Source organism: Piliocolobus tephrosceles, chromosome 7 (assembly GCF_002776525.5).
Source record: "Piliocolobus tephrosceles isolate RC106 chromosome 7, ASM277652v3, whole genome shotgun sequence".
Classification (NCBI taxonomy): domain Eukaryota; kingdom Metazoa; phylum Chordata; class Mammalia; order Primates; family Cercopithecidae; genus Piliocolobus; species Piliocolobus tephrosceles.
This window is the reverse complement of record NC_045440.1, coordinates 68,141,773-68,157,205: the sequence shown is the minus strand read 5'-3', so window position 1 is coordinate 68,157,205 and position 15,433 is coordinate 68,141,773. Positions and strand designations below refer to the sequence as shown.

At 35.2% G+C, this 15,433-nt stretch overlaps 1 protein-coding gene across 11 annotated transcripts in view; it reads right to left on the bottom strand.

Moving 5' to 3' along the window:
• The window catches only part of CSPP1 (centrosome and spindle pole associated protein 1), a 134,172-nt gene that overhangs the window by 75,493 nt on the left and 43,246 nt on the right, over positions 1-15,433 (bottom strand). For all 11 annotated transcript variants that reach the window (XM_023222303.1, XM_023222304.1, XM_023222301.1 and 8 more), the window contains 6 exons: positions 15,087-15,157; positions 8,336-8,429; positions 6,562-6,619; positions 4,274-4,482; positions 2,009-2,130; positions 1,559-1,637 (listed from right to left, as the gene is read on the bottom strand). In XM_023222303.1, the coding sequence (XP_023078071.1) occupies positions 1,559-1,637; positions 2,009-2,130; positions 4,274-4,482; positions 6,562-6,619; positions 8,336-8,429; positions 15,087-15,157 (633 nt within the window). The remainder of the gene's footprint in view (positions 1-1,558; positions 1,638-2,008; positions 2,131-4,273; positions 4,483-6,561; positions 6,620-8,335; positions 8,430-15,086; positions 15,158-15,433) is intronic.

Genomic DNA, 15,433 nt, shown 5'->3' with positions numbered 1-15,433 from the left:
TAGAAAAACTCATCCTATAATTCATACAGAATCTCCAGGAATCCAAAATAGCCAAAACAATATTGAAAAAGAACAAAGATAGAGGACTCACATTTTCTGATTTCAAAACATTCAAAGCAACAGTAATCAAAACACTAAGGTAATGGGATAAAGGAAGACATACACACCAAGGGAAAAGGAAAAATAGCCCAGAAATAAACTCTCGTATATTTGGTCCAATGATTTTCAACAAGAATGCCAGTATCTCTCAATGCAGAAAGGATAGTCTTTCCAACAAATGGTGCTAAGAAAACTGAATATCCGCTTACAAAATAACTAAGACAAACCCTTATGCAATACCATAAAAAAATTAACTCAAAATGACTCAAACATAAGACCTAAAATTATAAAACTCTCACAAGAAAACATAGGGCAAAAGCTTCAGGATGTTGGATTTGGCAATGATTTCTCACACATGACACCAAAGGCATAGGCAACAATAATAAAAATAAACGAACTGGACTTTATGAAAATTTAAGAATTTTGTGCATCAAAAGGCAATATCGACACAGAATGGGAGCAAGTATTTCCAAATCAAATACCTGACATAGTATTAATAACCAGGTAATATGGAGGACTCTAAAAGCTCAACAACAAAAAACAAACAACCTAATTAAAAAATGGGCAAAGTACTTGAAAAGACATCTCTCCAAAGAAGATATATAAATGGCCAATAAGCATATGAAAAGATGCTCAACCTCACTAATCATTAGGGAAATGCAAATTAAAACTACAATGAAAATACTATCTTATACTCATTAGAATGGTTACTATAAAAACAGAAAAAGAAAATAGTATTGGCAAAGACATGGAGAAATTGGAACCCTTGTGTCCTATTGGTGAGAATATAAAAAAAGTATAGCAGTTGTGGAAAACAGTACGGTAGTTCTTCAAAAAATTAAACATAGAATTACCATATGACCAGCAATTCCAGCTCTGGGTACAGACCCAAAAAACTTGAAAACGAGATTTCAAAGAGATATTTGTAAACTCATGTTCACAGCAGCATTATTCACAAATAGCCAAAATGTGGAAGCAACCCAAAGTGTCCACTAATGGATAAATGGATAGATTTTAGATAAGCAAAATGTATACAATTACAATGGATTATAATTCAGCCTTAAAAAGGAAAGAAATTCTGAAATATGCTAAAAGACGGATGAACCTTGAGGACATTATGCAAAGTGAAATAAGTCAGTCACAAAAAGATAAACACTGTATGATTCCATTCAATATGAGGTACATGGAGTAGTCAAAATCAGAGACACAGAATGGTGGTTACCAGAGAATGGGGTAGGGGAATGGGGAGGTACACCATTATTATTTAATGGGTATAGAGTTTCAGTTTACACGACAAAAAGAGTTCTGAAGATGGACTGTGGTGATGGCTGCACATTATGAAAATATTAAATACCACTAAATAGTATACTTTAAAATGTTAGGATGGTGGCTTTTAGGTTATGTGTATCTTTACAAAATAAAAGTGGGGAAAAAATTATTCTTTTAACTAATAACTTACACAACAGGTTGCGCTAGTTGGTGGGTGACAGGAGCACTAACATAAGCTGCAGGCTGTACGCCCATCATTCCTGAACCATCTTAAAGAAAAAAGAAAAAAAAAAACATTTATTTAGAATAACCATTTAATAACATTTTATTTATTCCTCCAGAAAAAGGTACATAATCAAAATGTTACCTAGGGAAAACCATCAATATTTCCCTCTGGGTTAGAAGTTAGCAAAGAAGAGCATAAGAAAACACAATCGTTATTTCTTAAATAGAGATGAAAAGGAAGTAACTATAAAATGTAACTGGGCTTTAAAATAGGGCATTTATTAAGTCAATATATAACATCTGAATTAAGCAAAGCTGTGCTTTTCTCATTTAGATATTTTTTATTTACACAAAAAAAACAATTTTCCTTATTGAGCCAAGGGGGGAGAAAATGCTTACCCTATAGATAACTTACAATAAGCAAGACTGGGATCCAAAGTATTCCTGGCCCCATAAAAATAGTATGCATCATCATAAGGAGTTCGATAGTTAGTAGCCAAAGGGGGTAGTAGGGGAGGTGGAGGCAGAGGTGCAATCCTGTATGAAAATAAAAATGAAAAATTCCTCTCATGTTTCATTGCAATTTTTTTTAAAAAATCAATATATTACTCTTTTGCAAAAACAGTACTGAAAATCCTATCACTACTTTAGAAAAAGTCACCACCTTGCTCCAATCATTCATCAAAAATTATGACTCAAAAAGCAAATATTATTACATAGGATTTCACAATTTCAGGTACATAATTTCAGGTACAGCCAGGTGTAAGACAAAAACCTGGCTTAATATTCAATCAATTAATATCCAATAGGCACAATGTGCCAGTATCAAATAAAGACAGACATGGTCCCTGTCCCTCAAGAGTAACATGAAAATAAACAACTACAGTCGGTACAAGCAAATTAAATAATTAATAGTACAAGCAAATTAAATTAAATAGTAATATAGCCCAGAAAACGCAGAGTGCTATAGGTACAGGACCAGGGACATTTAAACCACATAAGGGAGAGAAAGAAAGCACATGTAAGGCTTTCCAGAAGAGGCAACGCTTAAGCCATGCTACTGGAGTGAGCTTGTGTGTGTTAGAGGAAGGACAATCCAGAAAGAGAAGGCAAAGAGCTACAAAACAGTGTTAAGTACAAATGGTTCAGTCTGACTGAGGAAACGAGTGTATTTCTTAATAGTAAAATAAAAGCAACTTAAATACCAACAGTAAAGTCCTGACGTATCTTTAGTATTTCATAAATTTAAAACTTCTGAAAACCTCTACATTAGCACTTCATTACTGATTAGGAAATATCTCTGTATTTCCACCAATGCAATATTTTTCAGTAGTAAAAATGGCAAAGGCAAATTCCTTTAAACGAACAGAAAGAGATGGCAGCATTCTAGAATGTTCTCAGTGTTGTATGTATCTTAACAGGTTCTCCCTTGTCATATACTTCAAAATAATTCCAAAGAACTAAGAAGGCCCTGAAGTTCTCTTCAGTAGGGAGTATCTTTCATATTTACTAGCCACTCAATATGTGTCTAACCCTTACACTATCCTCACAACAAAGATACATAAACAAAAATGTCAAATAACTGTTATGAAAGGGAGCTGTCATTATCATTAAATCTAATTTTATAGAGATTTATACAAGCTAATCCTCACAACCCTATAATTGTAAACATGAAATAAAATATACTACTACTCCACTTTTACAAATGAGAAAACTGAAGTTCAACAAAGGTGTGGTTTGCCCAAAATCAAGAGAGGAAAGCCAACCATTTCAATCCCTAATTCAATGCTGAGACCACCATAAAATGCTCTGTCAATTCCAATCCCTCCTATTCTTGAGTCAGGAAGCCAACAGATGAAAAACACAAAGCCCCTGATAAGTACAGTAAACACACTTCTACAGTGGGTTAGTAACTAAAAGACCAACTTCTACTGAAATAATATAGTTCAGAAAATATCAATGTTCAAAAAAGTTAAGAAAAACACCTCTAAATTTAAATATATTTTATAATTAATACACTACCAGTGAACAAAAAATAAGCCCAGGTCCTACAAAGAAGAAAGTATAGCCCAGAAAATATCAGTGTTAACAACAGAATTTTCTTTATGTATACTCTATTATAGCCTTTTAACTATAGAAATGAAATCTTTACCCCAATACCTAAACTACAGGTTTTATAATCTCAACACTTTTTATTTCAGGCATTTGAGTTACACAGCCCATAAGTAATCACAGAGAATGAGCTGAAGGAAACAGAAGCTAAAATAAAATTATACGTAAAAAAGAGCCACATTAGAAACTTTTTCTGCACAAATTGAAGAATTCAATGTTTGCCAAGTGGAAACAACAAAATTGAAAAAAATGTACAACTTTTATATGTTAAAAGATATCAAAAATAGACATCCCAAAATACGACCTAAAACTAAGTAAATACTAAAATGTACTTAGTAATTCATTCTAAAGATACAAAATCATCTTTAAACAATAAAATGTTTTAAGAATTTCCCTTATTTTTGTAATAGCAGAGAAAAAAAGAAATTTCAAGAGAACTTATTTCACAAAACTGTTAACTGTACAAAATCTCTGAAGAATAACGTTATCCGCTTCAGCACATCCTTCTAAACATAAAATATAGCAATACCTTACCTAATTCCCAAACACAAAACATTTAAACAAGCACCTGGGAGACACCATTTCACCAAAGGCGCTGTTGAGTCCACTGCACAAATCTTCATTTTGAGAAGGAACGGAATGAACTGATGGGATGGGTGGGACAGATGGGGCAGATAAAGGAGGGAGAGGTGTCTGGAAAGCTATTCTGGGTCTTTCAGGTGGTATCATCTCTTCAAAGTGTCTTGGTGCCACACTAAACTGCTTTAGTCTATCAGGCTAAAACAAAGAAAAAAAATCTGTTTGTTACATATAATCATAAGTTTAAAGGTAGAAGGGACTTCAAAAGACCTCCTATCCCAGCAGGTACTTAAGACAGTCACAGAATAACAGAATTTTACAGCTATAAAAGACTCCAAATATCTATTTTTATTTATTTATTTATTTATTGAATAACGGAATTTTACAGCTATAAAAGACTCTGAATATCTATCTATCTATTTATTTATTTATTTACCTTTGAGACAGAGTCTCACTCTGTCGCCCAGGCTAGAATGCAATGGCACGATCTCAGGTCACAGCAACTTCCACCTCCCGAGTTCAAGCAATTCTCCTGCCTCAGACTCAAGAGTAGCTGGGATTACAGGCACCTGCCACCACGCGCAGCTAATTTTTGTAAAGAAGGGAGTTTCACCACATTGGCCAGGCTGGTCTCAAACTCCTGGCCTCAAGTGATCCGCCTGCCTCAGCCTCCCAGAGTGCTGGAATTACAGGTGTGAGCTTCTGCGCCCAGCCAGATTCTCAATATCTAATGCTTATTTTATAAATGGGTAATTGAGGTTCTCTGAGAAGTAATATACCACCCTAAGGTCTCGCTATTAGTAAAGAATTAAGCAAAGACTAGAGTCAGATATTAATTTTAAATATATCTGTAGCATTATTTCTATGTACTAGGACACTGTGCTACTTCTTTAATCGCCATTTCTGTTATCTGTTACAAAGTATTCTGTAAAACAGGGTCAGCAAATGCTTTCTGTAAAGGGCTAGACAGTAAATAGGATTTGCAAGACTACACACTCTCTTCATAACGAGCAGACTCAGCCATAGTGCTAAAGTAGCCACAAACAGTATGTCAACGAATGAGCAAGGCTGTGCTGCAACAAAACTTTTTTTTATGAAAACAGACAACAAACAAATTTGGCCACAGGCCACACTTTGCTAATCTCTGCTTTAGAACATCACTTATATGACCTTTTCTAAGATCTGCATAGCTAAAGTAAACCCAAAAATAAAGGCCTGTTTCCCCTAATTACTTATTTATTCTCATAAATCAACTTGACACTCTATAGGAGCTTCAATTCAAAGATAAATAAGGTCTGTCACACACTAGTGTAACCATAAATACAAAATTTAACATGCCAACATATTACCTTAAAAAGTTCACCTTTTAAAAGGAAACTTTTGATTGGTAAAAGAAAATATATTTAGCTTTGAAATTTATCTTCTTTTTTTTCTACCATGGTTATCTTATCAGGAATGATTTCTCAGGTTAACCTAGAAGCATACTGTGAGTGATGCTGGTGCAATATTAAACTTTTCCAAACAGATAACCCACAGGATATATTCTCGGCATAAGTAAAAGCAAATCAAAAGTTGCCTACGGGTAAATAATTTTAAGTTGCTGCATCCTTTTTAAGAATGAGCTTTTTAATGAAATTAAAGGTCTTAATCATCATTCAAAGATGAAACAAGACTTGTATTAGAAATAAATACTACATAACCAACTACAGAAAAAATAAATTGTGGTAAAAACACAGAAAAAATAAATTGTGGTAAAAACAATAAATTACCTCCTTACTTAACTGCAATGATGTAATTCATTCCACTTAATGATGAGAATTGCAAAATTCAAGTAAAAATAAGATTATTATCTCTCTAATGTTACAATAAGTAACAATTACTAAAATGCTTTAAAAATAAAGTCTTCAGTTTTCTCAGAAATCATTCCAATATAAGAAAAGTAAGTGATCAAGATGTATTCAAGAAAAGTATTAACATCAGTTATAAATTTAACCAAGATAATTTTCCCATGGAATAGTACATGTGAACAAAGCAGAGAGAACTAATTTAAAATAAACTTTAAAAAATGACACACAAATGAAAAAGGAAAAATTATGTCAAGGAAATAACAGTTAAGAGAATTTACACTTTATGAGAACAGAATTTAGTTAATTTTATTACTGTTCAAATTGGTCTACTCTCTTTTTCTCTCAATATTCTCTATCCCCACCTGCCACCACCACATTTGAGGATCATCTGATGAAAGATTAAACATTAAAAGATGCCAGAAACCCTTACCGATTTCTCAGGGTCTTGTGCTCCAGACGCTGCAACCCTGAGTTCTAAATCTTTTTCTCTAAACAAAATGAAAGTTTCACATATTAAAAAGATATAGTAAACTATCAAAATTATAAATCATCACTGAAAGAAGCTTATACACAAAGTCTATGCAATACATCTACAAAAACAAATAATTCCTTTAACTGACATTACAGCCTTAAATACTACTGAAAGCCAAATTTTTTTACTTGATACAAAGTAAACTAGAATTCACATGTAACTTACACTATGTATCTCTAAGCCAATGCCCAGAGTATTTCAAAGACTAAGTAATTTACACAAAATAAAATACAAAAATAAAATCTTTACCTTGCAAAACAAAAAACCTCTTTTAGGGCACACCTATATTTTCAGTTAGCAAAGAGAAGGGTAAAAATTTAAATATATCTACCATACTTCCTAACAGGGTTTTTTTAAATGTTAAAGATAACTAACATCAAACAGTAGATATTGGCTTCCTCTGAGATAGAAAAAGGCAAAAACTAAGAGATAACAGGTCTCAAATTCTCTCAAAACAAGATATCTATTCCTAATTTTGTTGTTGCTGTTGTTGTTGTTGAGTCAGAGTCTCGCACTGTCTCCCGGGCTGGAGTGCAGTGGCGTGATCTCGGCTCACTGCAACCTCCGCCTCCCAGGTTCAAGCAATTCTCCTGCCTCAGCCTCCCAAATAGCTGGGACCACACGTGTGTGCCACCATGCCCGGCTAATTTTTTGTATTATTAGTAGAGATGGGGTTTCACTGTGTTAGCCAGGATGGTCTCGATCTCCTGACCTCGTGATGTACCCACCTCAGCCTCCCAAAGTGCTGGGATTACAGGCGTGAGCTACTGTAATTTCTAATTTTAATCTATATTTAAAATTTCTAATTGTAAACTCTATTCCTAATTTTAAACTATAACATTTCATAGGTATTTCAACAAGAAAGACTACAAACAATGATACCTATATACAACATAAATACTTGTGATTTATCATTCCTGTGGAATTAAGGAAGCCATTGAAGTTTTTGAGCAGGGCGCCAGTTTGATTAGTGTGTTTTTTGACAGTTAATATCATAGTGTGCTAGATCTATTGGAGCAGGGAAAAGGGAGTTGGGAAGACTAGTTATTAGTTAGGAAGCTGTTGCTGCAACCCAGGTCAGATGTAGAGAAGACTTATCCAAGGTTAATGGCTCTGAGAATAGAAAGAAGGAGGGGGCCTCATATGAAGTGAATAGGAGAGGACAAGGAATACAAGTTATAGTGAGATTTTGAGGCTCCATTATTGGGCTATTAATAGAAAATGAAGAAGGACAGTTGGTTTTGAGACGCTCATTTGGGATGGAATTGTTAAATTTATAGGATACAATATTTTTTTTTTGCACGTATGTGTGTGTGCATACCATTTCATATGGCAAAAAACACTTTTATATTTGTTACTATATATGGGATAATCCAGTGGGCGTATCTGTAACATTAAATGCTACCTTAAATCAAAAACTGAAGAAATCAATGAAGGAAGTAAAAGGTCTATTACAGAATATACAAATACCCTCACTTGCAACTTATGGCCAAAACAACAACAACAAAAACTCTCTTGGTATTTATTTTCCTTGTTGATTTACCATGTAGAGATTAAAATACAGTGATTTACAAATCAAACATCATATTAGGAAGACAACCCCTTATTTAACCATCTACACAAATGCATTTTAAACTCAAAATATCTCTTTTAAATGCAAACCTTTCATTACCGTCTCTTGTTCCTCTGTTGCTCAGCCATTTGTTCCAATAGTTCTAGTCTGTATTTCTCTTTCCTTCTCTGAATAAGTTCTCGATCTTCACCTCCTAGATGGTGGTATCAGAAAAATGCAATCTTACCTCTTAAGCATCGTATGCAATTAGAAAGTCAAGTCCTTAAAAACTCCATCTTAATTGTATCATATAATTACTGAACATGCAAGAAATACAGAAGGAAAAAATCACATGAATCAGTCCTTCTTCAATTATTTTTGTAATTAATGTGCACCTACTATGTGTCAAACACAAGATATGGTAATCATGCCCATGCCTCTACCAGTAGTCAAAAATTTTCCTAAATAACAATATTCTTATCCCAACCCCATTTTTCTAACAATCTAAATAATATTTCCATTAATATCTTCCATAAGTCTTATAAATTTAACATTTCAATCCCAAATGAGCATCTCAAAATCATCTGCCTCTCTTCATTTTCTATTAATGGCCCAATACTGGAGCCTCAAAATCTCACTATAACTTGGATTGCTTGTCCTCTTCTACTCACTTCATATGAGGCCCCCTCCTTTCTATTCTCAGAGCCATTAACCTTGCATAAGTCCTCTCTACATCTGACCTGGATTGCAGCAAAAACTTCCTAACTAATATCCAGTCTTCCCAACTCCCTTCTCCCTGCTCCAATAGATCCAGTACACTATGTAATATTAACCGTCATAAAATACACTCATCAAACTGGCACTCTGCTCAAAAAAATTCAGTTCTGCAGGAAAAAATACAAACCTCTCACCCTGGTATTCCTTATACAAAAATTCAGCTAATCAAAAATTTTGAATGCAGAGAAGATTATTATTATTGCATATGTTAACACCACAAAATAACCTCTTAATCTAGATATGCAAGATCTGGAACACTACAAAAATCACAGGGTATCAAGAATGCAATTGAAACAGCAATTTCTATACTGCCTTCATTACTGGTCTCCAACCATCAGTGGGCACACAGCATCTCAGTTTGTCCATTAAGCATAGATGTCAGCAAAAGTGAAGCTCCCATAGAGGTAACATAAATTACATTAAGATTAATAACTGTGTTTTATAATAAAAGTAAATATTGCCATTCCACTTCTGACCATGATAGAATAACCAACCACAAGACTTAACCTCACACTGTTTAAAAAACAAATAAACAACAACAATAACAACAAACTAGAAAAGTGGACAAAATACACAAAATAATTGTTTTCCAGACACTGGACAATAGGTAGTACAGAACTGTAATACCTAAGGGAAGGAAAACAGATGAGGTGAGCCCTATAATCACCCAATTTCTGCCCAAATGAAATTTCCAGACCACGGATACAGGTAAAGAGGTAAAGAGAACCCAAAGAGGGCCAGGAAACTGAGCTAAATTGAGTAGATAAAGAGCAAAATTCAGGAAAGCTAAAATGGCTGAAAGTTATGGAGCAAAGATCCAATAGGAAGCACAAAAAGAGCTCCAGACTTATATTACTAAATGAGCACCTGTTAAATAAATCTAGGGGGAAATGTACCACATTTCTAATCAACAGGCTAGATTCTTGGTTATTTAATAATTGCCCTTCTTGCTCATTTCTACCGCTAAAGCAGCCATTCAAAGATGGAAAGATCATCCATCTGGGAGCAGAAACAAGCCAAATTCCTGATCTTTATAATGGGAGGTTGCAAGAATGCCTGCTCGTCTGCTAAAAGTACATGGGTCTCTCTTCAGTCACAGCACAAAACACTGGAACCTCAGGAACACGTCAGAATGCGCAACCTTGACCTGACTGCAATCCAGAACTTGCCAAAAGTGTAGCTGAAACAGCTGATATTTGAGAAAGATACGCCACATCTACAATCTTCAGAGTTATTTATGCTCTCTTTCTTTACAAAGTGAAATCACCACAAAGCAATTGACCTGGACCACAGTAGCTTAGCTACCCACAGAAATACTTTCATAAGTTGAGATCCATTATTATACCCTCAGTTCCTATTGAGAATCTATATATAATATCACCTTTTAAAGAACATTAGCACAATTTCCACAAACAGCAATTGAAGGCATTTTGCATTATGATTCTCAACGTTTCTTATGTAAACAGTCCTCTTAAAATGTACTGCCCCCAAACAAAACAAAACAAAACAAAACAAAAAAAAAGAGCTCCAGAAATCCACAGGAGGTCCCTTCAGACTTTGCAGTGTGCTAGTTTGTGCATTCACAGAGTGAAATTCCATTTGGCCTGGCAACAAACTAAGAAGGATATGTAAACTGAACAATTCTCAGACCTGAAACAAAGGAGCAAAATTCAAGCTCCAGCCAGCTATGTTCTTGGTGGTCTTTCAGGGAACCCGTCAGAAAGATCACTCTATAGTAGTAAGACTAAACTATTCTCTGAAAGGAAAGCTACTCTAGAGGTCCCTAGCTAAGTTTAAAACTGAACTCAGATAAAATTGGTCTTTAGTGAGGGAGAAGGAAAGGAAAAATCATTTTGGAAAAAATTCAGACTGCAGAAGCAGCCCGCTTGAAAAGTCACAGCAACAGACAAAAATAAAACAACCTGGGGGAAAAAATAAAACCTCAGACTGCACCTGGACACATAAGCAAGGGTCTAGCACACAGCTCTTTGTTCTTTGTCTAATTAGTGAACTTCCAGGAAAAAGTTTCCACCTCCTTTCAGGCATATTCATAGTGGGAACTTGCATGGGGGTGGGGCAGGGGTGGCTTATCTAAAACAAACCCACAGATATACAAACAAGACAAGCAGCTTTCTGCTTGCTAGAGACATACCCACAGCTGTATAAGATAACACGAGTTGCACAGTTTTACTGATAAGTTACTCAAACTGCTACAGAGATTAAGTTTCTTATAAAAGCTTTTTAATATAGCTATAACCCGGCCATTTACTTGGACTCCCCTATTCCCTGCAGAGAGCTTTTTTCTTTCACTTATTAAACGTTCGCTCCAACCCCACCTTTGTGTCTATATTTCTTAATTTTCTTGGACATGGGACAAAGAACCTGGGGTACTAGTTCAGACAATGAGAAACTGCTACATTAAGAAGCATGTGTGAGACTGCAACATTAGTAACAGAGAAATGTGACAATGGTAGGCAACCTTTTTTAAAGATGGCTACTACGTTCCCTGCTCCCTGCTGAATCCCTGTATAATTCCCTCCCCTTGAGAATGGGTAGGACCTGTAACTTACTTGTATACAATAGCATATGGAAGGGTGGAAAAAATATTTGCAGATGTAACTAAGGTACTGAATCAACTAATTTTGAAGTAATTAAAAGGGAGATTATCTTAGGCAGAACAGATATAATCAGGTGAAAGCCCTCAGAAGAAGGAATGGGCCCTTCCTGAATTTAGAGATTCCTCTTGCTGGCATAAAGTTAAGTAACCACGGTAAGGAAGCCCACATGGCAAGGAATAGCAGATGGCCACTAGGAACTGTGGGCAGTCTCCAGTGGGTATCCAGCAAGAAGCCAGGGCCCTCAGTCATACAGCCACAAAGAAATGAATTCTGCCAACAACCTGCATTAGCTTAGAGGCAGATTCTTCCCCACTCAAGCCTCCGGTTAAAAAGCAGCCTGACGGATACCTTGATTATAGCCTTTTGAGACCATTAGCAAAGGATCTGTTCAGTAAACCATGCCCAGACTTGACCCACTGGAGTTGCTGCCTGAATGCAATTTCCAAATGTTCACTAGAAAAACTGGGATCAAACAACACAGAAGACCTAAAAGAGATACTTTTGTGACATTCAGGCACAAAACATGGCCCACATTCCAGACTTTCAAAGCAGACTATACAAAGCAAAAGCTGCAAGCTATTGGTGAAGGGACAGAAAATCAACTTGAACCCAGTATCCCACACTCTTACATAGCAAAGGCTTGTTACTGTTAGGGGAAGGGCAAAAAAAATCTGGTGAAAAATCTGATGCAAAACCCTCCTCAGACACAAAGAAGAGTTTAGCTATCATCCTGGGCAAGGACAGAAATGTTGAGAAAGACTCATCCCTGAGGCCCAGATGCACAGGATCAGTACAGCATCAAGTAACAATCAACAGCAATATATTGCTGAGAAGGGGGAAGTGTGGAGGGAGAGATGCCCTCACTGTCAAGAACATAAAGGTCTTGCTGAAAACTGGGGAAAGTGCAGGAACACTAAGAAAATCCCTCAGGCACTCCAGGCCTCACACCAAGGACAAGATAGAGAATTCAACACTTCTCTCTAAGCAATCAATAGAAGCAGATAAAATTCATTAAGGATATACAAGACATGAACATACAATGAACTAACTTGATTTAACTGACACTTTTTTTTTTTTTTTTTTTGATACAGGGTCTTACTCTGTCACCCAGGTTGGAGTGCAGTGGCACAATCACGGCTCACTGCAGCCTCAACCTCCCAGGCTTAAGCAATCCTCCTACCTCTGCCTCCTGAGTGGCTAGGTCTACAGGTGCATGCCACCACACCCAGTTAATTTTTTTATTTTTTGTAGAGACATGGTCTCCCTATGTTGTCCAGGTTGCTCTCAAACTCTTGGGCTCAATCAAGTGATCCACCTGCTTCAGCCTCCCAGGATGCTGGGATTACAGGTGTGAGCCACCACACCCAGCCTTAAATGACATTTATAAACTAGTATACTCAACAACTGCACCATGCACATTCTTTCAAGTACACACTAAACACTCACCAAGACAGACTATATTCTGAGCTACTCAAAAAAGAAAGTCACAGAAATTCAACAAACTTGAAATAACTGAAATTAATCTAATTATATTCTTGGATCTTAAGAGGCTTAAACAAGCAGTCAATAACAAAAAGACAGAAGGAAAATCCCCAAATGAATGGAAATTTTTAAACATACTTCTAAATTACCTATGGTTCTCTTATAAACCCCACAATACATTTGTTATTTAGCTCTAAACTAAATCAATGATCTTACTTTTTAAATAAAGAAAAGGCCCCAAGTGACATCCTTGGGGCAAAATTATAGGAAGATAAATTTCAGTTCAATTGAAATAAGAGTATCATAACAATCACAGCCATCTGAAGATGGAATGTCCTGTCTCTGGGGATAATAAATTTCCTATAGGTATATACAAACATAGTTTGGGGGGGAAAAGATCAACCACGAGGTAAGTCATTGAATTAAATGACTTTAACAGTTTGTTTCAAATGTTAGAGTCCATTGTCTTACCAAATATTCATCTATAAATCCTGGATTGCATTAAACTCATGCTATTTATCTTTAAAATGTCAGGGTACAATAATCCTTTAATTGATAAAATTATTTATCAGTAGGCTCTCAGCTCAGAAAGACATTTCTCTTATTTTACCATGTTTTATAAAATACATCGGCAGGGAACAGTGGCTCATGCCTGTAATCTCAGCACTTTAGGAAGCCAAGGCGGGCAGATTACTTGAGGTCAGGAGTTTGAGACCAGCCTGGCCAACATGGTGAAACCCCATCTCTACTAAAAAAATACAAAAATTAGCCAGGCATGGTGGCACACGCCTGTAATTCCAACTACTCAGGAGACTGAGGCACAAGAATCCCTTGAACCCGGGAGGTGGAGTTTGCAGTGAGCCAAGATTGTGCCACTGCACTCCAACCTCAGCGATAGGGCGACACTCAGTTTCAAAAAAAAAAAAATCATAAGAATATAGCCTTTTAAAATAAAATAAGTAAATAAAAATAAAAGAAAAAATATAGCCTTTACATGGTACTGATTAAACCAGTCAATTTTCACCTACAGATAATATACAAGAATGAAATTCTAGGTGGCATGCCATTTTTCTCACAACAGTCATTCACAAGGGAACGAAAACCTGAGAATATAATGCAATTATATGTCTCTAAACCAGTATTTAATTTACTGTTTTACGTTGAATGAATTTAGAGTGTTACTTAATTTCTTCATATACTTTACTAAAATCAAATTTCATTTTTTTCTAACAGTTTTCACACAAAGAACAGACCTCTTTTCTATTACATATTTAAAGGTACAAACCAGAAACAAGGCTCTCCTCACAGTTTCTGGTATTAAATTGTGACAAGTGTCATACAGCAAAACAAGCTTATATTCAGCAATGACTTCTAATAAACAGAAAATTTAGACCATCATCATGACTTGAATAAAACACCTTCTCAGAAACTACATGAAAAGAACAAAGGAAAGAAAGGTTTAATTTGGAGAAAATAAACTAATATACAAAGCAGTTTTGTACTAGTTGAAGAAACTAGAAAGAAGAATTAAGGAAAAAACTATCATATATAAAACAAAATATTTTTAAAAAGCAGAATGTAAGAAATAGCCACACTGCAACAGAATACTAATAAAATATGGAATTAAAAGCTCACTACTGATTGGTAATGATCAATCCATTTTGCAAAGAAAAGATTACTGAAACTAGTAATTTTATTATCACCTATGGAAAGCACATCACTAAATAATTTAGCTTTCAAATTACACATAGATGTGTTCATGAATATCATGAATAAAAATACAAAGATATATAAAATTTTAAAAATACAAAATAAAATTATACATAAAGCTGTATATGCTAAATGATTAGCATAGTATCTAGCCATAAAGTAAGCACTTACAAATATTTTCTACTATTAGTAAAAACAGTATTAATTACAACACTGAGTTCTCACTAAAAAAGGATTATAAGACACTCTGTACAAGTCCAACGAATTGGAAGTTTTGTGCCTACCAAAGAGCATCCCTGCAAAAGGACTACAGGTATCTTGATTAGTAGATTTGGATGGTTCATTGTCTAAAGCACTAAAGAAAAAAAGACAGAGAAACAGAGTAAGTTAAAACCCAGATAATTTTCAGGAAGCAAAATTTTAGAGTAAAATGTAGATATGAGTTATTAGCCTTTCAAAGTACTATGGACATTATAATATTTACAAATTTTTAAGGTTAAGGTAAAATCATGGCATTCTATCTCTTTATACAATGCAACTCCAATGTATTCAGGCTTAAAAAAAAATTTTTTTTGGCCAGGCACGGTGGCTCACACCTGCAATTCCAGCACTTTGGGAGGCCTACATGGCT